The 24,140-nt window shown below is 49.0% G+C and overlaps 3 protein-coding genes and 1 non-coding gene across 5 annotated transcripts; 2 read left to right on the top strand and 2 right to left on the bottom strand.

Annotated features, from left to right (window-relative positions):
* The first annotated feature begins 4,347 nt into the window (after positions 1-4,347).
* Positions 4,348-7,932, top strand: LOC101784524 (signal peptidase complex-like protein DTM1). The gene is made up of 2 exons (XM_004958302.2): positions 4,348-4,848; positions 7,473-7,932. The coding sequence occupies exons 1-2, from the start codon at positions 4,349-4,351 to the stop codon at positions 7,558-7,560; spliced, it is 588 nt and encodes a 195-aa protein (XP_004958359.2). The 5' UTR covers position 4,348; the 3' UTR covers positions 7,561-7,932.
* A 717-nt stretch (positions 7,933-8,649) lies between these two features.
* On the top strand, positions 8,650-12,557 carry LOC101783848 (2-hydroxy-6-oxononadienedioate/2-hydroxy-6-oxononatrienedioate hydrolase). Of its 2 annotated transcripts, XM_004958300.3 has the most exons (5): positions 8,661-9,715; positions 11,472-11,564; positions 11,767-11,834; positions 11,941-12,082; positions 12,310-12,557. In XM_004958300.3, the coding sequence occupies exons 1-5, from the start codon at positions 9,047-9,049 to the stop codon at positions 12,313-12,315; spliced, it is 978 nt and encodes a 325-aa protein (XP_004958357.1). In that variant the 5' UTR covers positions 8,661-9,046; the 3' UTR covers positions 12,316-12,557. The 2 variants fall into 2 exon arrangements, with proteins under 2 accessions (XP_022679803.1, XP_004958357.1); XM_022824068.1 differs by lacking the exon at positions 12,310-12,557 and having other exon boundaries at positions 8,650-9,715; positions 11,941-12,088.
* A 6,867-nt stretch (positions 12,558-19,424) lies between these two features.
* Positions 19,425-19,512, bottom strand: TRNAM-CAU. Its single transcript is given in 2 exon segments — positions 19,425-19,460; positions 19,475-19,512. It is a non-coding gene; the product is annotated as a tRNA-Met (tRNA).
* Positions 19,513-19,880: 368 nt separating this feature from the next.
* On the bottom strand, positions 19,881-22,680 carry LOC101783443 (UDP-glycosyltransferase 85A2). Its single transcript, XM_004958299.4, has 2 exons — positions 22,003-22,680; positions 19,881-20,965 (listed from the first exon to the last, which is right to left on the bottom strand). Exons 1-2 carry the CDS (start codon positions 22,523-22,525, stop codon positions 20,022-20,024), a joined length of 1,467 nt encoding a protein of 488 aa, XP_004958356.1. The 5' UTR covers positions 22,526-22,680; the 3' UTR covers positions 19,881-20,021.
* Between the last annotated feature and the right edge of the window lie 1,460 nt (positions 22,681-24,140).

Here is a 24,140-nt window from a genome sequence, read left to right as displayed (position 1 = left end):
ACAAGGTCTCCTTTCACTAGTGATGAGCTGAGCTTATGACAACATTCAAAAGGAAGCTATTTGTTAGCACTTATGGAAATTTTGGCACTTTGACGATTTATTTATTTTATATTATATTATTTATGGTTGTAAATTTATAATCATTGTAGAGTATATTTGATTACTAATCCAACCATATAAAATGTACATTATAAAAATAAAAAATTAATAGTCAAATTATTGGTCAAAGATTGCAAAGTTTGAACCATGATATGCGTGTGCGCCTTATAAATAAAAACGGATTGAGTATTTGTTAATCTTCATGTCTTCAACATCTCCTTTCCTCATTTGGCTGTGTTGATCAATATACTTGCGTTTGATGTTCACTATGTGGTATGATGACATTCATTGTGGTAGGTTTAAAGTATTGCCATGTCAGCTGCAGTTGTAGCAATGACAGTATTTGAATAACCGATATGCCAGTTAAGATTATTTTGACTGCATGTTTTTTTGGTTAAGATAATTTGATGATTCTGATTCTGTAGCAAGGATTTCATCCTCATGCATTGATCTTGTGGTCTTGCACAAATATTTCGTGGATAGATAAATATTCAAGGTAGTTGCACTGAAGATGTTTGTACGATCTTGTTATGTGATTTGGATACTGTTCAGAAGTCGCATTTTAGGATAACAATGTACCAGACCATTGTGTTTCTCACAAATATTATGCTTTTGCCTTCTTGTTGAGTAATATTTGTTGAATCCATGTTGCACAACCATTCTTTGTGTTTGACTTGAGCTGTGCTTGGGACGGGCTCGGAGCATCCCTCTGAATCTCTGATGCCCGAGTTTTGTTAACCGTGAAAGCCAAATCTAGCACCCCATTAGATGAAAGCACAGTTGTATGTCCACCCAGCTCATCGAAGCAGCAACCCGCTATCTATCTGTGGGTGAGTTGGTCACCAAAAAGTTGTCTTTGACATTGCAAGCAGCTTAGAATCTCCTCTAGGTAAGATATCATTATATTTCGGCAAACTGATGGTCCGGGCGACGAGTTGATTGAGCTGACGAGGACATTGAAACTGAAGCATCTGATAGCTCATGCCATATTGGGCGGTCAATGCGATCATCAGTGCTACATGATGTGAGTACTCATTTGCTTAATGATGCTGGTGACATCCGGCCCATACGCAGGACAACGACGGCTTCAGGATCCTGGCTTTTTGTTTCGCCCTGAGCTTATCCTTCAGGCTAGCACAGAGTAGCATCTCGAACCTTTTTTCTTCTTTACTGATAAATTAAAAGGTCCTTTAATCGTGCGCCAGAAAAGCCAAAGGAAATAGCCAGATAAATAAATACTGCAGAAGTCGCGGCAAATTGATAGAGACAGTTTGGGTGAAGTGAAGGCGATGGAGATATGGAATGGCCGGAGCTTGCGGTGGCCCGTTGAACGGTGGCGGGGCGATGTTTTGGATGGCTGGGTAGTCGGTAGGTGCTGATGCGCATAGCTGACAGTGGCCCCTGGAGCCACTAATCAGGATATTCCCTGCAAATTATGCGAACGTGAAAAGCGAGTCAGGATAATTCTATGCAGTTCTGCAAACGTGAATAGCGAGTCCATGGGAGGCGCTGCTTTTGTGCCCTGAAGAAGTGCAGACGGAAGCTAAGCCATTCCTATAATCCTATTTATAAAGCGTGATGCTTATGGCACGATGTTCCGATTAAACTTTAATCATTTATTTATCCTATACTATATTATTTATGATTACAAATTTATAATTATTGTGAAGTGTATTCGATTGCAACTCCAAACATTTTAAGTTTACATTAAAAAAATATTAGCTAAATTATTGTTCAAAGATTGTAAAATTTAAATTTTGATATGCGTGTGCACAAGTATATATTTGATTACAACTCCAATTATTTTAAGTTTACATTATAAAAAAATTATCTAAATTATCGATCAAACATTACAAATTTCAATTTTGATATGCGTGCGTGCCTTATAAATAGGAACGGAGAGAGTACGTATAATACTGATAGGTTATCCTAAACACCACATTTAAAAGCTGAGGTAGTAATATTTAAATCTTCTAAACTTGATGTTATAGGGAATATTTGTTATCCGCCACGGTTTACCACGCCAAGGTTTGACGGAGCCGCAAATACAGCGATGTGCTTGGTTGGTCATTTTTGTGCCGCTGGCGCCAATTCTGAGCGCCACAGTTTCTGCGTGGCTGGTTGTAGCCGCCAGCCAAACAACCTCGTAAACGGAATGCACCTTGTACAAAATACCTTTCAACTTTGCAAAAGCTATCTTTAAAAAAAACAAATAAACAGGCCCCTCGTAAACTTAGGAACAATTGAGAAGGAAATAAGTAGCAGCTACAATTCGTATCTTTGTTTTCGATGAAAAGTACAGTTCCTTGTGCCGTCCCACATGGAGGAATCCGGTACCACGACCCCGCAGAATTACTCCAAGACGATCGATCGATCGCCACTCATCGGATCCTCAACCCCCCTACTAAATGCAGCGCAATGCCGAATTGGCGATCGATGCGCGTCCATTCAATGGGGACAGGGAAGAAAACGTCCACTACTCTGGAGTGCATACCATAGCAGGCCAAACAGTGCGTCGCAGTTGCAAGATCAAAGCGTTTACGCGTACCCGAGTACCGATCCATGATCGATGAGATGGAGCACTGTCCAATGATGCTACGCCACCACACAATGTGTCAACGTTGGTAGCAACAGGCCGCTACCAGGAGGACCGGCTGAGATGTGGTGTCCAAGGGCACAGGTTTTTGCTCCACTGTCGATCTTTGCATGAAAACAAACTTTCTACAGATAGTGTTTTCCTCTCATAACAAATCAACCGTATCAGCTTTTCAGCTGGCTTATAAGCTGAAGCGAACAGACCCGAAATCATGGTGTTTGCGCCTTGGAGAAGACTGAGATCAAGTGAGCTTTTACCAAGTCATTGTATTCTACAAAGAAGCTTAACGAGCAAAGCTCCAGCTAAATCAAATTTGTCCACTCATCAGTCAACAACACCTTCCTGCTCCATGAGCACGCACGCTGCACGCGAGGTGCGTGCGTTCCCCGTCCCCCGACCCGGAGAAAACTTCCGCTGCGGTCTATTCCGGCCGCTTACCGACCGGTGGACCGGCCGGCCACCGGCGACCTCTAGCCTGGCGTGTGCGGCGGCGGGGAGAGGCGGACGCGTGCACGACACCCGGTCTTAAAACACCCCCACCTGTCCCGGGCCCGCCGGCTGACCGGCCATCTACTCCTCCTCTACTACTCCCTGCCGCGCCAGCCGGACGGGATCCTCTGCGCCGGCCAGCTCCCACCCCCGCCGGGTGTCGCGCACCGTCCCCTCCCCGTCGGCGCCCGTGCCGGAGACGGGGAGGGCAACCGGGCGCCGTGGGCCCGGCGGTGGCGGTTCGCTGGACCAGACCAGGAGAGCCGTGGCCCCACATGGCATTGGGCGCGGTGGCTGCGTCTGCAGGCCGACGGGGGAGAGCTGGTCGCTTTTGGAGTGCGCGATTAGGCGACGGCAACCTCGTGCCGCTCAGCTAAACTCATCTGGGACTGAGCGTGTTTTACGTGCCATCTGGAAACATTTTTTTGTCTCGTTGCATGACCATCCGATCAATTCCGTGTGCAGGATTAAGTCGAGTACTGCGTTCAAACTCGGCAACCTGCAGCTTTCTCTTTCGCCATGGAGGATGCAACTGCCAACTGGGTAGCCTGCACGACTACACGCTATAACCCTAAGGCGAGAATGAGGAAGGGCCCGCTATAACCTGAAGCTTTCTCTTCTGCCATGGAGGAATGCTTCAAGGCGTCGAGTACGCTCATGCATGGGTTGGTCTCCCTCTTTCAGAATGGAGGATGCATGCGTATTCTGTTAGCTCAACCAGATAGATTCGTCATCATAAACTACTTGTGCTAGTGCTACCAACATGTATGCAACATAACATTTCCTTTAAAAATACAATCCTCATTCCATTAAAAATACTTGACCTTTTTCCATCTCCGAAGTGTGACTTTGCTTGCATTTTAGAACCGGTTCATCATGAACAGTTGAAAACGAGAGTTTCCAGCAAATCGATCTGCGAAATCGATAGCGTTTTGTCAACACATGTTGTTGGCGGTTGTCCACGAACCCGCCCTGAAAGCCCCCCCTGGCCTGTGCCGTGCCGTCTGATCTCCTCAGCTAAGCTGCGTGACACGTGGGCTAATAACTTCATTAACTCCTGACAGCGGCCTGCTGATCCACTGCTGCTTGCGGTGGGCCCCACGTGTCTGCCTGTTAATTCCCCCCTCTCGACTTGCCCCCACGCCATAAAAATAGACCGAGTCCATGTCCCCGCGCCAGAGCCCCCGCCCGAAGAGAGACCACCAGCAGCAAAGCGAGCCGGACGGCCAGCGGGGAAGGAAATCGAGACAAGCGGCGGCGGCGGCGGCGGCGGCAGCAGCAGCGCAGGGCGCACGCGCTTCTCGTTTCGTGTCCCCAGGAAGGGGAAGGGACGGAGGCAGGGAGCCGAAGCTTCGAGAAGGGTTGTTCGGTCGAGGAGGAACGGGGAGGCTGGCGGCCGAGGGCCCGGGCGGCATGGGGAGGGACGAGCTGCTGCGGCGGAGCCTCGTGGCGCTGGCGGCGGTCGTGGTGATTACGGGGCTTGCCACGGCGTCGCTGCGGAAGGCGGCGGCCACGTACGGCTTCGGCATCCTGGCCATCGCCGGCGTGCTGCTCCCGGACTGGGAGTTCTTCGACCGCGACTTCTCCCAGTGGCTCACCCCCATGCCCGCCTCCCGCCGCACCGCCGCGGCCGCCGCCGCCGAGCGCGAGCACGACGTCTGGAAGTAAGACTCCGCAACCTCTCCCTCCTTCTCCGTGTTCTTTGATCTTTCGCCACGGTCTCTACGTCTGTGGAATTTTTTATTGGGGAGGCTCGAGTACTGCCAAACATCGCTCCTTTCTACGCTTCTCAAGTAGTGAAATTCTGGTTGATTTTTTGGGTATATAGACATCTTGCTTTATTGGGGATCGAGATGGGGTACAGGCCGCATGTTTGCATAGTTCCGGATCGGATGATTTGTTTCTCAACTTTTAATTTCAGAATTTTGATGCAAGTTCTTGCTCGTTGTTCAAAGTGGCAGTCGAATTGCGTGGCTGGGTTTGTGGCACCTGAGAACGATAAACTTTTAAGCAATTTCCACTCACCAGGATTTAGCTTCCTTGACAAAAGGTCGGGGTTTTCATTTGTTCTGAAGAGAGTTCTAATGCACGCTAGTGGATAGCTGAGGTACTGAGATTTGTTCTTGATCTTTTGGATTCGACACAATAGATCGAACGCGCCATGATCTCTGTATGGCCCAGAATATTGTTGCATTAATTCTTGATCTAGAATCATAACAATCGATGGGCCCTGAAGATACAATGCGATCACGGAAAGGAAGCAAATTGCTTGAATGGTACTGTTTAGAAAAGAAAATGTCTCGCCAGTAGCAGTAATATTTGAGATAGGGACTTGCGGACCTATAACTAGTTTAGTTGCAGAATAATAGGGTCGCTGGCGGGTGGTCCTCTCTGCTTTTATTGCTGCTATCGATCGCATTGGTTCAGTGTCCTATTGCTCCGTTCTATAGAGCAGCTGGAGGTTGGTTTATGGTTGTGTTTGTGTTGATGAAACTTTTAGAAGTCAAAATCATGTGGATGTAAGTTTGAGCCATTGATTCTTTGCATAACCTAATAGCAGTTGAACAGTTGGTGTTTTAAGTAGTGGATTAGGTTTTGTAGTTTGACTATGAGAAGCTGAAATATCGCCTTTCGGGACAACTTATGTGTCCTTTGATGTACAAGTTTCTACAGGTTGGTTACCTGCTTGTCGCTATTATATGTAGAACGTAGAGGAAGTCAGTTTTTTTGACTTGGAGAAAACTTAATGCATTTGTCTAGAAGTGACCTATACTATCTGATGTTTTAAAAAGTGTTAGAAATGAAAGACAACTGCTATCTTGATGGTGCTTGTTTATTGGTCGATGGAAGCCCAAGTGTAGCAGGTATTAGCATGAGGTGTAATATAATGAGTCCACCAGCGAGAGATGAAAATTGACCCTCCTTGGAACAAACCCCTTGAGCACGTACATGCCTGAATTCTCCTGACTGTTTTTCTTGATAGCCTGGATATTCTTACAGCATTGTAATATTAGCACCCAAGAGAAGTGATATCAGATAAAGATTTTGAGTGTTGGTATTCTGATCATGGTTTAGATTGATGTCACTCTAGTCATTCTGCTTGGTCGTATCTCTGAACGTCTGAAAACGTTACTATCAAAATGATCAATTGCTGTCCAGTTGTTTACATAGGTCACCTGGTGTATTTTTAGTTGGAGGGGCACTAAAGTAAAAGGTCAAGCCAGCTCTGACCTCTTAATATCTGGTGAAACCTGCAAACAGAACGGTCCTTTCCTTTCTGAACCTTATTCTTGATATAGAATAATCTGGAAGGCATATTTGACCTACTTTTAGGTTGTTAGTAACAATTGTATAGACAATAAGCATGTCAGTATCCTTTTGTTTCAAGGGTAATTACCACCATTTGGTTTCATAAGTTACACTTGGCGCCTAACAATGAATTTAGTTCCTGTACCAACAATAGCTATCCTATCATATTCAGAGCACTACAATATTATTATTACTTGAACATGTCTGCATGAGGCTTTGCTGGTTCTAACATACTTAGGTCCATGACCTATAGAAGTGCTCACATGATTTCCATAGTGACTAACTTCAACAGTTATTACAGAGTAGGCAGGTGATAGTGCTTTGAAGCTCATCAAAATCTGATGATAATCTCTGAGGTTTGTCGGTGACAAGCCTCGCGATTTAAATAGCAAAATTTGTCAGTGTTTCAGTTAAGGGTTGGCTGCACTGACTGGTGTAGAATATGGACTTTATATCACTCAGCTTGTCCTACTCTAGAATTTTATATCACTAGGTTATTGAGCTTTCACCTAATTTTGGCATCAGATTTTGACTGATGTTTTGAAACAGTTATGGGACAAAGCTCCTATCATTTCGAAGACAATTAAACCAACTGCAAATCGCAAGTCATTGCGCTCACTGCAAACAAATGGGCATCTGCACCATGCCTTAACACTTGAGTTGAGCACCGGCATTTGTGGCTGCCAGATCACAGCTAGAAAACTAGGCCTAAGAGTTTTCTTGATGCCATCAAGAAGAATATTTCTCTGATGAAGTATGGAATACTATTCGTTCCTAATGGTGGACGTGTAGCTGTTTACTGTTGATTGCTATTCTTAATCTTGCCTGTCCCCTGCATGCTCAGTGTTACTCTGCATTTAGCGCGCGTGAAAGTGAAACAATTTCTAGTCCTGCTGCTGATGTAGCTCCAGTTTTATTTTGCTGTCAACACAAATACTAACCTTCATGTCCTGTTTTTTTTTTTTTTTACCTCGTGCAGATTCAAGCCCTACCCGCTCAGGATGGCCATGCTGACGACGATCTACGGGTTCGGGCTATACAAGTGGTGGATGTACGTATCTAGCTAGTGGATCCTCCTCTTTCCCCCCTGTAGTAAAGTTCTTTTTTTGGAAGAAACACCATGACATTGCCTTCTCATGTCCCACCATTCTTCATTGTGATCAGATCAGCCAGTTATATATTTGCCTGGTTATACGCTGCTGATACGAAAAAAAATCTTCTGATGGGAAACTCCCGACACAAGTTGATTGTATGTAACTAGCGGGTTTTGTAATGTGGAAACGCCATCATTCTTATTTCTTAGCTTGAAAACACGAAGCTAGGTTTTATTCCTTCTCCTCTTCGTCACTCTTGCAGCCTTCCTTCATGAATCATGATGCTTCTCCATCAGAAACCTTTGATTTTCGGAGGAATATGAATATATATAGTACTGTGCCTCACCCTGTTCTTGCACAACCTGTTTCTGATGCTGTGACAGTTACTATGTTGAGCCGAGGCCGAACAAGAACAAACTTGGTTTGGTGTGAGTGGCTTTCACTGGTTTATACGTTGCAGACTATGCCATATCTTGTTGAGGTTCTGAAAGTTTGTTCTCTTGGCTGGCGTATGTGGCTTGCTGGTTGGCCAAGGCCAATCCCACAACGGCCGAACAGGCCTCCACTACGTGTGTGATCCGGAGACTGGGAGGCGATCCCGTTTGAAGAGAACGCCGCGCGGCAGGGTTGGCGACGCCGCGCTGGGCGCCTGGGCGGGTGGGCACGCCGCATACGACCCATAATGCTTGGCATTCCGGCAGGAAAGGGGTTGAGATGCCGGGGCCCGGGCAGCGGAAGCGGGGCTTCCGTTTCGGACTCTTGGCCGCGAACGCCGGCCTGCCAAGTGCCAAGTGACCCGGGTCACGTCGTGATCGTGAGCGTGTCGGCTGGGGGAGCCAGATGGCCATGCGGTGGTGCAAGGGTTCCTTTTCTTCCGTGGCTCGCATTCAGGTCGGTTTCGGCCATCGTCCAGCACTTCTCCGGAGGAATCAGGAACGGGTGGGTCCATTCCGGTGACCATCCTCTTCCTGCCTCCGGGGAACATTCGCCCAATCGCCACGGCTGCCTTCAGGCGCGGGAAAAGAATCAGAGAGTCCTCTCGACGGCATGACGAACCGAACTCTCTTCTGAATCCTGATGCCTTCAGCCTCTATGATCTACTCTCAAACGTTATTTTTTGTTACTTATGACACGCAAAAGTTTCAGAGTTTAGGAGGATCACTTGAGTGCAGAACGCCTCTGTTTACACTAAACAGTGAGTTCTCTCTCCTTGTGATTTACGCTAGGTGATTAGCATTTGAAAACGCCGGCAAATAACTACACACGAGCCGGCCGACACCAATCCGCTGCCACAAACACCCTGCGATGCGAGCGTGCCGCATTAGCAAGGCCTCACCGCATCACCGCCCGGCGAAAACCCCCCACCAAAGTTAGCAGAGCTCCAGGATTAACCACGCCACCCGCCCTCCCCTGTCCCGCGATCGCCGGCGGGCCACCGCCGTCGTCCTCCCGGGCAGCAATGCCTCCCCCTCCGCCGCCGGCCGCCGGCAGCCGGGGCCGGTGCGTGCTCAGCTTCGCGGCAGCGCGGGACCGCTGCTTCAGCCGCCGGTTCCTCAGGGCGGGGCTCCGCCCGCTCGCCGTCCCGCTCCCCGCGGGGCCCGACCCCACCACCACCGTCCACATGTGGGTGCCGTCACGGCCGCCACGGAACCCGCTGCTCCTCCTCCACGGCTTCGGCGCCTCCGCCACCTGGCAGTGGGCGCCCTACCTCCGGCCGCTCATCGCCGCCGGCTTCGACCCCATCGTGCCCGACCTCGTCTTCTTCGGCGCCTCCTGCACCAGCCTCCCCGACCGCTCCGACGCCTTCCAGGCGTCCACGATCAAGGCGGCGATGGACGCCATCGGGGTCGCCAGGTTCGGGCTGGTCGGCGTCAGCTACGGCGGCTTCGTGGGGTACCGGATGGCCGCCATGTTCCCGGAGGCGGTGGAGAGGGTGGCCATGATCTGCGCGGGGGTGTGCCTCGAGGAGAAGGACCTGGCCGAGGGGCTCTTCCCGGTGGCCGGGGTCGGGGAGGCGGCGGCGCTGCTCGTGCCGCGGCGGCCGGAGGAGGTGCGCCGGCTCGTCAGGCTCACCTTCGTGCGACCGCCGCTCATCATGCCGTCCTGCTTCCTCTGGGACTACATCAAGGTTAGTTTCAGTCTTCAGTGTTCAGATGTTAGCGAATTTGGCCTGAGATTCCTATGTGCTCTACTGGATTCATCACACGACTATAGGATACCTGCTGGGATTATAAAATCACATTAGGGGGCAGATTTAGGCACCTCTAGATGGGAGAATGTTGTGTTCTGTGTTCTGTGGGATGGTAACTGCAAACTGCGTTGAAATCGTAGCAGTGTTTCACTTTTCTCATTGAACATTGTCTGGTGCGTGTGCAGAGACCAAAAGTTAACCTTGGAATCTGGGCTACACCATTTGAAATATCTGAAATTGCTAGGCTTCAGTGATCACCTCAAATGCATTGAACCAGCAGACGTACGGAGTAGACGCTTAACAACTCACTAGATATCTTGTGCTCATTCTTCCCCTGAAAGAGAATTGCTATTAGTGGACACTAGCTCACTGATGAATCCACTCTACACGTCGATTTGATGGAGCCGTCAAAGCCTCATAATGCTTACACGTGTCACTAGTGGGAACAGATCATCGTTTTGACTTTTGTCCCATTCGCTTTTTTGCTTATGATTTGCGGCCTTCTGTGGAAGGCAGAGGCATGGCCGCACAGCCACCAGCCATTTGCACGTGCAGGGCCCATGGTGGGCTGTGAGTGGTGGCAACACACCCAATGTAATACGGGTATTTTAGTAACTTTGTCTTTGCTTTGTTCCCATGATCAATACTGAAATACACACTCTTATGTTCTTGGAGCTTCCCTAAGTTGTATTACAGAAATTATTGAACCAGAGCGACGCCTTGTTCACAAGCCATTCATGACATCAAGCTTAAATTGCTTTACCACATTTTTTACCGCTCAAAAAAAAATGCTTTACCAGATACGTGTTAGGAATTTCAAAAGATATTGAAGTGCATGCTTGAAGCTTCACTTTTTATCTGAACTTAAATTTCCTTCTTTTGTATTCCCAAAGTATACCCAGAAAGTAGTCCTTTTATTTGCAAGTGGAGGCTGTTTCCACCTTCCAAGTACTAGCAAAGCTCACCTCCATGACGCGCCTCATCGTTTTTATGCAAAGCTACCTTCTTTATGTAAAGATTATTCAAAGCTACTTGCCACTTCCCCTTTGATCCGGTACTTTCACGACTAACTACCTAACTTGAATCATCCTTCTGACAGTGGCTGTCTGTAATGGGAGAATATTTTTTAGCGAACCAAGTACGATTTGTAAGCTTACACATTTGATAAGGTATTTAAGTGTACACTATTCACATGGATGTGCTGCTCAAACGCTAAGTGTTATCTGAAACAATATAACCCGACCGATTTAAACCTATATCAACACCTCTACACCCCAAAAAATTATACATCATCCATCCACGCTGAAGAATTAGCCCGCTTTTGCGAGAAGCAAGTATTTTCCATGCTAGTCCAATGAATTCCAGGCATATGGATGCATACCTCTGCGGCTCTACATCCTAAGCAATGTTGTCAATCCACTCTTGTTTCTGAAAATTAATATGCAATTCTCTGAAAAACTAGCTAACAATCCTGAGATGCAAATGGTTGAAGATTGAAATATTTGTTAACATGATATATGCAAAGCTTTAATCGTCATTAAGATTAGGATACTGAAGAACAACATAAGAAACCGAATAGTTACAGGTTCAAGAACATTCATGGAAGGCTGTACAGTAAAACATCATTAATTTGATTTACCTGTGACCCTAATGACTAGTCTTCTAAGTGTGGCCTTGTTTTTCTACATATCAGGTGATGGCCTCGGCCCATATCCAGGAGAAGGCTGAGTTGCTATACGCTTTGATTAGCGGGAGACAACTCTCAACCCTTCCAAAATTGACTCAGGTAGTTTCTTTGTAAAACCTTGCTTCTCAAAGCTGAATGCCAACATGTTTATATCCATATACTAGAGAGAGTTATCTACCACCTGCTTGTGATAATGCATTCATGAATTTGTTTTATCAACTCGATAGCTATGACACTAAAAGGGAACAAATGATTGCAGCTTGTTCTATTGATATAGTTTTCTCAATTCAACCTAATGCAGCCGACGCTTATAATTTGGGGGGAGCAAGATCAGGTGTTTCCAATGGAGCTGGCGCACAGATTGAATCGGTTCGTTGATGCTACCTTTGAAATCCTTTTAGAGTCATGAAGTTTACTTTGCCAACGTCCCCATGAAAATTGTTACGATATTGCTCATCACTTGACAAATTCACAGGCATCTAGAGGGGAATTCTCGATTGGTTGTCATAAAAAACGCTGGGCATGCAGTCAATCTTGAGAAGCCCAAGGAGGTGTGCAAGAACATCATTGAGTTTTTCAAAGAGCCGGTTGCTGAAGCTGCAAACGGGGTTGACAAGGTATGAGAATCTTTGCATCTTTAACCAAGAGACTAAGCTATATCAATGTGCAGAGTTCCAGGACTAAATTTTTACTAGCTCAATTCCTCAACAGTTGTATAGCATTCTCGAAACACACCTGCAGTCCTGCACACAAAAGAACACATCCAGAAACTTGATAATTGATATGAACATATGTTGGCACGGTTCCTGCATATCCTGTAACCTTTTGTCGATTCATCTCGCAGGTATAGCTTCACCAATGGCGGACAGGCCTTCGCTGGGCATCTGCAGATCCGCCGCTACAAACGCAAACCAGGACAGATGTGTGACACACTGTACATCTCTCCGCCATTATCTGTTGTATCGTATCAGATTAGTTGCAAGCATGTGTAACGGAGAACAGTGCAGACCAGACCAGTGAAATCCCTGTGCTGTTGCCGTTTCTCGCATGCCTTCGCTTCCATATTTTTGCCGTGTCGGCTGTCGCTTCTCACTTGCATCACCGCTTGACCATGGGGAGCATCACCGCTTGACAGGGAATCGCGATTTGGTTGACCATGGGGAATCGCTATTTGAGCATTTGAAACTGACGCTGCTGCATGTGAGCACGCAGAAGCAATTGACGCATATGACTTGCCATCCCTGATACCTGTTCTGCTGTTCAGTGTTAGCCCGAACAAACCTCCACTGTCCCGTAGTAACTCTCAACCTCAGGATCACTCACGTTTAGCTACGAGACCTACGAGCTAGCCAACAGGGCGACCACCCATTGTTATTAATAATTTCTAAATACTTATTTATGCAATTAATGCAGACGAATAAATTTGTGTAATAAAACTCGGCTAATGGGCTTAAGTTGCGCAATGGCACGGCAACTAAAGTTTGGGAACAATCGTTACGGTGATGTTGCTCCTGAAGATGGCCTAATAAGCCTCGTCTCGCAAAAGAAAAAAGAGCCTAGAAGTGATCAAAATGCAAACATTAGCTTCAATTTTACTGTTTTACATCAATCATCCACCGGTAATCCATCCGGCACACGCACGTATGGTATCACAAGACACGCCTGGCGCACGCAATCTCCTCCTCGATGAATGGATGGGGCTGTTGATGCAGGCTCGGTTGGGCTGCTGTTTGGTTTCCAGGTTGCATGAGCCTGCACGAATTTTGTCACCGTTCCTCACGACCGGTGGATAAATTCATCAGGTTTAACGAGTTTTACAAATCATCAACCTACACCAGCTTAGCTTACAGGAACAAAATGATGCCAAATTGAGCTACGATAATCAGATCTTTCCAATGGAAACGCACCATGGATGGAACATCAACAGTGTTGTTAGATGCACAAACCGCATGTACTCAGCTAACGCAGTGTCCCTCGATGCAAAGTTGTTTGGGAAACGATGCATTTGCTCATGACATGTTGCCCATGCCAGGTCATTGCCACCTATGGTATGAATGTTCAGAGTAGTGGCACAGTAAAATTCACACAATTCCTTTGTGAAACCAATAACAAAATAGTGAGTTTCAACAAAGTGGCTAGATCACACTGAAACAGGAGTGTTAAAATCACCACTGTTCTGCTCAACACATTAACATGATCCATTGTACACTAGCAACCTAACAGCATAACATCCAGCACAAAGAGCTACAACTAGTAAAGCCATAACACAGCGGCCTCGCCCGACTACATGGAAATGCCACATGTGGTTTGGCCACCCACGGAGATGGTAAGGCTGACACACGACAAACTTTTTCTAGTATTACTGAAAAGTGAGAATCATGATTTTTTTAATAAAGGAATAGTAAATATCCCGGCCTCTACGTTGTAGAGCGTATCCAGCCACTATTACAAAAAGGAAGCACACATATCCTTTGCAAACCCAAAAATGGTGGATAGGTTAAAAGCAAAACCTTTTACTAAACCGCCACCTGTTCTTTGCGAAGATTTCAATATCTGTAGATTCCAACGCTCGACAAGCCCATGAAATAGTTTCCCGGTCTCCCTCCTTATGAAATAGAGCCCAAAATCTGATCCAGTCTGTAGCCCTGAAAAGAATTTGCAAACAAGTTTGTTTGGATTTACAGTCCAAAGGGCCCAGGCCCAGCGAACGAAAGAGGATTTCCTGTTGGTTTTAGATATGGTTAATGTTGACACATCATATGGCAAAAGGGACAAGTGCTTCAGTGTATAACTTACATAGCAGAACTGATTCATGTTTTCCCTAAAACATGTGATAACAATATGCCAGAGTGTGGTTTTGATGATGTTGAAGGTGTAGATGTCGCCTTCCTTGAGATTATTCTCCTGAAAGAACCTCTTCCAACCCAGCACAAGTGTGTAGCTGCTATTCTTGTATGATGCACCGTGCACCTTCCAAGATTGAGTGCTGTTCATTGAGATCTTCAGCATGATCGTGAAATGTCCCCGCAACCCAATCACATCACAGAAAGCTGTTGACAAAGACTGCAATGATTGCCATCACAAAAGTTTTAGTAAGGAGTCAACAATGCACTATATATCACAGGGGATGAATGCTGACTGCTAGATCTATACTCTGCTTCTTGGGTTTGATAACAAGATCTTTAGTGCATTTAAGCAATAAATGTTATATAGTGCAGCTGACGTTATATCAAATCCAAGACTGTAATACTCCCTCCGTATAGGAAAAGAAAGTCGTTTTGGATAAGGTTTGGGTCAAACATTGGGAATATAAATCATGAATAACTTTTTAAGTTATTGAGTTTGGAAATGTGAAAGCCATATAAATAGATTTGTCTTGAAAAATACTTTCATAAAAATATACATATATCACTTTTTGATAAATATTTTTATAAAAACAAGGAGTCAAAGTAATGCTTTGGAGACTGTGTCGCTGTCCAAAATGACTTCCTTTTCCTATACGGAAGGGAGTACATTCTTTTGTTTCGTCCTGCCACCATGTACATATATGATCAGTATTTAAAGAATCAAATGACCATATGAACATGCTAGTATCTATTCCTATGTAAGGAAATAAAAGTTGTTAACAGGAGTCTCTGATGACATAGGCCCGGTCACTAAATCCGACAGTTAGCCCGGCAGGTAGGGGTGATCGTGAGATACTCCCCAGCGAATTTGATGGCAGTTATTCAAAGATCGGGTGAGTCGTTCCAACATGTTGATATTAGATTCATCTGATTTTTCCGTAGCTATCACATATTGGCTTTTTCGTTCTGATCCTTGCGCGCGGATCCTCTCTCGATGACCGAGCGCCGTCAGCATCATGCGGCATCACCCTGGCGCAAGAGTTGCGGTGGGTGCAATGCGCTCCCAAGCTGCACTTGTCTACGCCAAGCCAGCTACCGCCCAGAAACCCATCTATGCCGGCTTTGCGAGCACACGAAGGATGCGGCCAGCAGATTCCTACGTCCCTGCACGTCTGCATGCGGCCAGCAAAATCGATCTACAAGGAGCATACGTGAACAGGGAATACTCTCTATTCTATTTTTTTCCCTTATCCGATCATAAGCAGCTGCTTTGTCTTTTGATCCGAGGATTATTCTAATGAATCTGTTTTATGAATTGTGATGCGTGCATCTTCTTTGTCCATGTGACTTGCCGAGAACCGGAGGACGGATCCTGTGGGTCAAAATTCGTGCATGCTCAGGGCGCTTGGAGGAGGCATTACTGAGGCGGCGCCAACATCGTCTTCACCAATGCTCTAGCAGCAACAACACCGCCGACCACCTTGAGTGCGCCGGCCACGCTTGATGGATCGGCTATGATGAGTATGCAACACCAACGCTCCAGCGACAGCTGCATCCACACACTCAGACCTAACATACTAGTCGGGCACAAGTCCCCACCACTCATTCACTTCATCAACTGTTCGCCGACCACGACGACTAAGATCACACCTAGGACTTCTAAGCCCTGATTTTCCGACTCGACCACAAATCAAGCTAAGTCATATATTCAACTAAATATTTTACGGCTTCCGTATATCTCCACACGCCTCAATTCTCCTATGTCCCGTGACTTTCGCCGACCACCCTATCACACCTCGACTGCTTCCACAGCTTGGTCCGTCCACTACACGGGCAGTCGGGGTTGCGACCTACGAGTGCCCAGTGCACGTTCTCGCTTTTCCGCACAGTTTTGACTGCTTTGCGGCTTGTCTATCTCTTTTAACTGTTGCTAAAGTACTTGGGTAGCACACGCCTTAATCCGTGAAGATTGGCCCTCATGTGTCGCTTCCTGCTAAGCACGCTCGAGCCCGCCTAGGCAACACCCCGGCAGGATCATGTACTTAAACGTAACGGGCTAACTACTCGAAGAAATTACATGGGCTACAAGAGCAAGATGTGAAAGAATTTACTTCTACGCCAAATAAAACTCCGAGTTATTCAATTATTAAATGCTCTACATTATGCTACATAATCTTTGTATTGTTCTTTTACCGCTCCAAAACTACTTGGTGTGCCTCCCATTGCCCGGCCGACCTCTCTGGCTTGTGGCGGGAGGCAACTCGGCGTGCTTCCGTGGCTCGGCTGGCTCCCAGGCTCGGGGGTCGGGTGCGGCAGGCGATTTGGCGTACTTCCACGACACGGCCGGCTCCCAGGCTCGGGGGTTAAGCGTCTTATTTTGGTCGGCGTGTCTCCTTAGCTCTGCTAGTCCTCGCGCTCGGGGGCCAGGCACCGTATTTAGATCGGCGTGCCTTTGTGGCTCCGCCAGTCCTTGCGCTCGGGGCCTAGGCACCTTATTTTGGTCGGTGTGCCTCCGTGACTCCGCCAGTCCTCGCGCTCGAGGGCTAGGCGCCGTACTCAGGTCGGTGTGCCTACTTCCGCTTGACAACCTCTCAGGCTCGGGGCGGGAGGTGACTTGGCGTGCTTCCGCGGCTCGAACGGCTCCCAGGCTCGGGGGCTGGGCGTAGGAGACGACTCGGTCAGCTCCCAATCTCAGGGGTCGGGCGCTACAGATGACTTGGCATGCCTCCTGCCACCCGGCCAACCTCTCAGGATCGGGGGCTGGGTGCGAAAGGTGACTTGGCGTGCTTCCATGGCTCGTACGGCTCTCAGGCTCGGGGGCTAGATGCCACGGATAACTCGGCGTGCCTCCTGCCACCAGGCCGACCTCCCAGGCTCGGGGGTGGGTGCGGGAGGTGACTTTGCATGCTTCCGCGGCTCAGCCGGCTCCCAGGCTTGGGGGTTGGACGCGGGATCTCACTATATGTGCATCCATGGTGTTTTCTCAAGATGAAGACTACAAGATCAAGGATTTTTCTTTGAGAACTACGCAGCTTCTCGGCAACTAGACGACGAAAGCACTCAGGCAAAGCTTATCCAACTCAGCATTCACATCGGGATGCCGCTCAACTCCACACCGCTTGGGGGCTTGACAGTTATGGATACCTTGGTACCCTCATGGAGGGCCCAGCCGACCACTAATGGGCTAGCCCAACTTGATGAAGAAGGTAGAATCTAGGGCTCCTCACAAGCAGTTGTGATTCGACTAGATCTCATCTATAGTAACCGAATGGGGGTCCTGCCATTTAACCATATCTCTCGGAGTATATAAGGGGAGGTAGGGGTACTCCTAGGAGGACAGCCAATCCCTCGACACAACAACCAATACCCGAGTGCAGGGCGCAATACAATCCCCCAAAATAGGATGTATTATGCTACACTGGCGGCCCGAACCTGTATAAATCTCTGTGTCTTGTGCCTTGCATTACCATCAAGTTCATGGTCTTGTGATCCTCTCTACCTACAAATCAACCATCTGGGTACCCCTCTAAGTGGACTGTCGGTCACTAAATCCGACAGCCGCATTATTCAGGAGGAGGAGCGCTTCGAGGTCACCCCCGTCATTTTGGAACGGGAGGTAGGAGGTCATGCTGGATCCGGAAGAGCTCTAGCGCCAACCCTACCATGCGGAAGAGCTCTAGCGCCAAGATTAGGAGGGATGGCGGCTATGGCGGTGTGGATCTAGTAGGGATGAGGGAGCCAGCCGCCTTCATCCATTTATATAGCCCTAGGGTTTGCGACGATCTGTCCTCTGCTGTTGGATGCGATTTAGGGTTTGTTAGGAGTTGGTACGATTGACTCCTACAGCTTCGAAGCTTGGTGGGCCGGCTTGCGGGAGGGCAGGCAGCTGGGCCGGGCCGGGTGGTCTACCAACAGACGTTGGGCAGACTGGTTATCCGAATTTATTTTTATTTCTATATTTTTTATTTTTGCAAAACTAGTGTTATGAGTATCGGTACATCCTTGATGCAGAGCAGAACGAGCATCACTTCAACTGTCAGCCCAACGCGACAAGAAGACCAGCAAAAGCAGCGCGAAGACATGCTCCCTTGTACCTTTCCCACGCCACGACCGTTCGATATGGACGAACAAACAGGCAATATCATGCGATCCATCCGTGCCCGGGCGGCATCACGCACCGATCTCCTTGGCGCCGTCCATCCAGATGATGCACCGGAGGCACCTCCCCTGGTCGAGCAGGTCGAACGGGCTGTTGATCTCGGCGAACCCCAATGATTCCGATGCGTCGCGAACTCGCCCAGCTCCAGCTCCTGCAGAGAAAACCAAGACGGCGACGTCTGTTACTGCAGAAGATGGAGTCCAGATTTACGAAAACAACCACGGTCCACGGATCACGTGGCCTGACTGATCAGTGATCACCTTGTCGAGGTACTTGTGCGCCAGCACGGGGATGTCGTCCTTGGGCTTGATCCCGCCGAGGAGCGCGCCGGTGACGGACCTCCCCCGCTTGATGCCCGACGACGATATGCTGACGGGCGCCGCCGCGGCGTCGGTGCCCAGGATGATCGTCCTCCCCCACCCCTGCACGCGTGCAACCGTTATTAGCATTGCACGAGATCGCGCGGCCGGGTTCCAGATGTACAGTGCTCTGCACGAGTCGTGCGTACCGTGCGAGAGCTTTGGAATGCTTCCGCCATGACCGAAGGGATGCCGATGCGCTCGAAGCGGCAGGGCCGGCTCAGGCCCCATGCAACAGAGGCGACGGCCGGGGGCCCTGCAGCCTGGGGGCCCAACGGCCAGCACGTACGGTAAGAGCTCTGCGCTTCGGTAGGCCTTCAACCGTGCGCAGCATGCAGGCACGCGATGCGACATGGTGACCATCTGGCTGAAATTCTACCAATTAGTTCATAAACAATTAGCAACAAGATAAATCAAAACAAGCTGCATGCGCTCGTAATAAGCATGATACGTACCGTTGGTTGAGACCCTTCTACATTCGCGATCTGGCAGCAGAAGGGCGTGCCTTTATGGTGGTGGAACTGGAATTATTAGAGGAACTTGGATTTATATATTTCTCAAGAGCTTGAGCATGGAAGAGGGGATAAAAAACAATTGGGGTGAGAGAGGCTCGAACTCTCGACCTCAGGATCACTCACGTATAGCTATGAGACCTACGCGCTAGCCAACTGCGCCACCACCCCTTTGCGTTGTAACTATTAGTAAATATTTATAAAATCACACTAGGAAAGGGTACCAAAAGCCCAAAGATCATGCTCTCATTTTCGGCTCGTTGCCTCACACATCAAAGTTAAATATATATATATATATATATATATATATGTCGAGGACCAATTTTGCTAAGGATTAAGAGGTGTGCAAGAACATCATGGGTACGATGTATGGAGCAATATATCAACAGAAAGGTAAAAGGGAGTAAATTTCATCGCTAGTTATCCCGATCCTAGTGTTAAAAAACCTAGTATGCGTCACTTAATCCAGGTTTTGTGTGTGGATGGCATTGTGGATTATGGCCTTGCGCAATGGTATAATCGAAGTTTGGAAAATCGGGTGATGGTGATCAAGCTTTGACGAAGTGATTAAATGGCAAACGTCAGTTTTATTTTTATGTTTCACATCAATCATCCACCGATAATCCATCCGGCACACGCACGCACGTACGTGCGTGCGGAATTACAGCACACGGCCGGATTCAGCATTTGGCGAGCGCCATCTCTTGGACGAACCTCTCCAAGTTGGCGCACGACGACCCGCCCGGCGCGACGGCCGCCCTGGCCTTCTCCTTCCACTCCGCGGCCTTCCTCCTCGCCGCCGCGCCCCTCCCCTCGGCGCCCATCAGCTCCCTCACGGCCGCCTCCACCTCTTCGCGGCCCGCCTCGCGCGGCATCTCCAACCCAACCCCCCACTCCTCGCACGCGTACCGGCAGTTGGTCACCTGCTCCGAGAAGAACGGCCAGCACAGGAGCGGCACCCCGGCGCGGAGGCTCTCCAGCGTGGAGTTCCAGCCGCAGTGGCTCAGGAACCCGCCCGTGGCCGGGTGCTCCAGCACCGCCTCCTGGTCGCACCACCCCACCGTGAGCCCGCGCCCGGCCACCGCCTCCGCGAACCCCTCCGGCAGCGCCCACCCGCCGCCGTCGCGCACCATGTCCGGCCGGACCACCCACAGGAACGGGCTCCCCGCGGCGGCGAGCCCCCACGCGAACTCGTCCATCTGCTCGCCCGTCACCACCGTGATGCTCCCGAAGTTGACGTACACCACGGAGCCCGCCGCCTCGGCGTGGCCGTCCAGCCACGCTACGCACCTGTCGTCGCCCCGCCACAGGCTGGAGGTGAGGGAGGGCAGGTACGACGGCGGCGCGACCTCCGGACCGAGCGGGCCCACGGTGAAGGTGTTGGGGAGGCGGGCGCGGATGGCGCCCAGCGCCCGCCGCTCCAGGTCGTCGAATGTGTTGAGGAGGATGCCGTCGGCGGCCGGGGAGTCCAGCTCGCACTGCTTGATGTTGATGGTGAGCATCGTGTCGTCGGGGTCCGTCGTGCGGATGAACGTCGGGAGGTCGCGGAGACGGGCGCCGGGCAGCATGCCGGCGATCCAGTCCACCGGGGTGTCGAGGTACCCGTTGGTGAAGCAGCTCTCGTCTGCGTTCATATACGATCCATTATTATTTATGACGAGTATATTAGCCTAAATTCTAAAATAGCCTTAAATTCTAAAATAAAAATCATAGAGCTACAGCAGAACCATCACATCCTAAACTAACGAACCCATCTCCAGTTGGTCCGATCTGCCTTAGTCAATCAGCTCTCAGTGGGACATCCCAATGGGACACCCTTATAGCTAGCTCAGCCGGCCCACTTTGGATTTGTTCTTGTGGAATACAATAGGTTATCTCCTTGTGCGTGTGCATTAAGCTTTGTTTTAGTGGTGTACACTTATGAAGCTGAAAGAGTTGGACACGGATGATGCCATATCTTCTTCAAAACAAATGATGCCAATACGCCATCTAATACCACTAATCACTTTCACAGATGAATGAAACGTCTGAAAGTGCGGGCAGATGCGTTAGATAATACGCAACGACAGTCAAATTATGTGTTTAATTTAGTAAAATGCGGTCGAAGAATTCTACTTGTGCACATCTACAAGGACTGAAAGGCTCCATGCCAAGAAAAAGAAGACGACGAAAGAAACCTAGAGGAGGAAAAAAGCACATCCTCTGATGCAGGAGCATCGATCTCCTTGTGATTTCTTTATTATATACAAAAGTTATGATAGTGGACTATTACGTATGATAGAACATATTTTCATTTTAAAAAATTCTCATGGAGCATTTAGATGCCCTCGGATCAGCACTTGTATTCAAAATTCATAGTAGATTTTGGGATCGCATCCTTTGATGCTAGTGGAGTAATAAGTCTCATTTTTTCAAGTCCAAGCTAAATGTTTAATCCTAGCGAGAAAAGAGCAAGTGCTCAGGATTTGCTTAATCAGGAGTTCGTTACGTATGAAACACACAATTTAGTCATCGATCCACAAGCTTGACATCAGTCACTCATAAACTGAATTAGAACTTGGCTCATGATCCAAATGATTGCAATCTACTACTAGTTTGTTCTAGGTCGATGGTTAGAACTTAATTGCAAATTTGTCATGCACACTGGCTATATTTGGTTACCTTTGAGAGGCACGTAGCCTCTCTTGACGAGCTGATCGAAGTTGAGGTACGCCAGGAACCCGCAGCCGCTGGGCGTGAAGAAGAGGTACGCCGGCAGGCCCATCTCCTTGGCGACGTGCACCACGTACCCCATGGCGCCGTCGGCGACGACGCAGCTCACCGGCGGGGCGTCGCCTGCGCGGTTCAGCCGCTCGACGAGCCCCCGGACGGCGGCCGGGCCCGTCCGGCGCGTGGCCTCGCAGAGCGCCCAGATGTCCTGCGTGGCGTCGAGGTCGGAGAGCGGGAGGCCGTCCGGGATGGTCTCGAACCGGAAGCCCTCGTCGCCGGCGTCGAAGGCGGCGGCGCCCCGCGCGCGGAGGAGGCGGCCGTGGTTGTACTCGGTGTGGACGAAGGTGACGTGGAAGCCGCGCGCGTGCAGGGCCTTGGCCAGCTTCAGGAACGGGTTCACGTGGCCCTGCGCCGGGTAGGGGATGAGCAGGACGTGCGGCTTGGCCGGCTTCGGCTGCGGCTCCGACGATGCCATGTTGTTCTCCTCCTCTGCTCAGGGCTGAGGCTGCTGTTGATTGGGCTGCGTGGTTAGGGAGGATGGGAGGGGAAGAATATATCAGCTGGTCAAGATAAGAAGGTCGATCTGCGGACTTAAATTTTGCTCTGTTGGAGGCAACGCCGGAAGCCCGGAACAAAGTGAGATTATAGTACGTTACAACTTGGTGTGGAGCATGGACCATGGAGTGGGCACGACAAAACTAGCTGCTATAAAATGAGTTCAAATCATATAAAGAGCATATGGTGGGATGGCAATCTCGTTGGTCTTTATGTCTTTAGTCAGAGAAATAAAATAAAATAACTAAAAAAATGCGGCAGCAAATGATAGCAACAAGGTGAACTAAGAGCTTAGCTAGGGCTCGAATTATTAAGCCAGCACGTGTACTCGTATTTTCTAAAAAAATCGTGTTAAAATTAATAAAGTTATTTTTCTATGGTAGAATATCTATCAGCACAGCGAGACCGTTTGCGGTGACTTAGTCAATATCAACACACGCAACCCAGCATCTCAAGGTGCTCGTAATGATAGAGTTTGTCATACTGTCTTCTTGACCCATTACAGTTTTTTGCCACGTAGGTACCAAAATCACATAGACGCATCTCTTTCCTAGATCGTCTTCCTGATGCTCTCACTCACCGCAGCAGGGAGCTGCGACGCGGCCCCGATGCAGTTACTGCCCTACACCATCAGCACGACCGGTGCTCGTGCTCCGGCCTCCGTGTCAGCAGCCACCATCCCCATCAGCAGTGTGCGCTGATGTTTTTGGTCCGTATGCTTCTGAATGGTTTTGCCCGTGCCCTGCAAGTCAGCGAGTCTGCCCTTCATCTTAACCTTCCAAGCATTTCTCTCCTTCAGTCCCACCCACTGTCCGGTTCATCGACGGCCATAATGTACTTGATTCAGGTTTCCTGAGAAACATCAGTGGCAACGCTGTTACGATGAGCTCACGGCTAACTCGACACAACGGTGCCGACACTTTGAGGCCGTACACCAGCCGGCCCACTGGGAACCATCCAAATATACAGCGACGAGTGCTGCCAATTGGACTGGGCCATTTAAGCGGCCCATCGTGTCCGTGTCCCTAAACCCGCGAGGGGCCCCCATGAATGGTTGAAGCCCATTCGGAAAGGCGTCAAAACTGAAAAGTGTGCACGTCGAAGTGCGCGACGAGAGACCTTCTCTCTGTACCAAAATAAATAAATAAAAGGACCTGCTGCGGCGTGCACCAGGGCCGACCCCGCCCCCCACCCCACCCAAGCCCGCATACCGATCACGTGATTCGCGTGGCCTGGAGGCTGTTGGACGAAACCACTGCGCTAAACTTGGCCAGCCGCCCAGCCGTGGTCACGACGTCGTCTCCATCTGGTGAAACTGCATGGAAAATAATAAAGAGGTGTTTTGGAGCGTTAAACTTTAACATAGTCATATTGGATGTTCGAATTCTAATTAGGAGAGTTAAATCTGAGCTAATTATAAAACTAATTGCAGAACTCTGTGCTAATTCGCAAGACGAATCTATTAAGCCTAATTAATCCATCAATAGCAAATGGTTACTTTAGCACCACATTGTCAAATCATGGACTAATTAGGC

This window comes from Setaria italica, chromosome II (genome assembly GCF_000263155.2).
Source record: "Setaria italica strain Yugu1 chromosome II, Setaria_italica_v2.0, whole genome shotgun sequence".
Taxonomy (NCBI): domain Eukaryota; kingdom Viridiplantae; phylum Streptophyta; class Magnoliopsida; order Poales; family Poaceae; genus Setaria; species Setaria italica.
The sequence above is the reverse complement of the archived record's forward strand: the minus strand, read 5'-3'. Positions and strand labels throughout refer to the sequence as shown.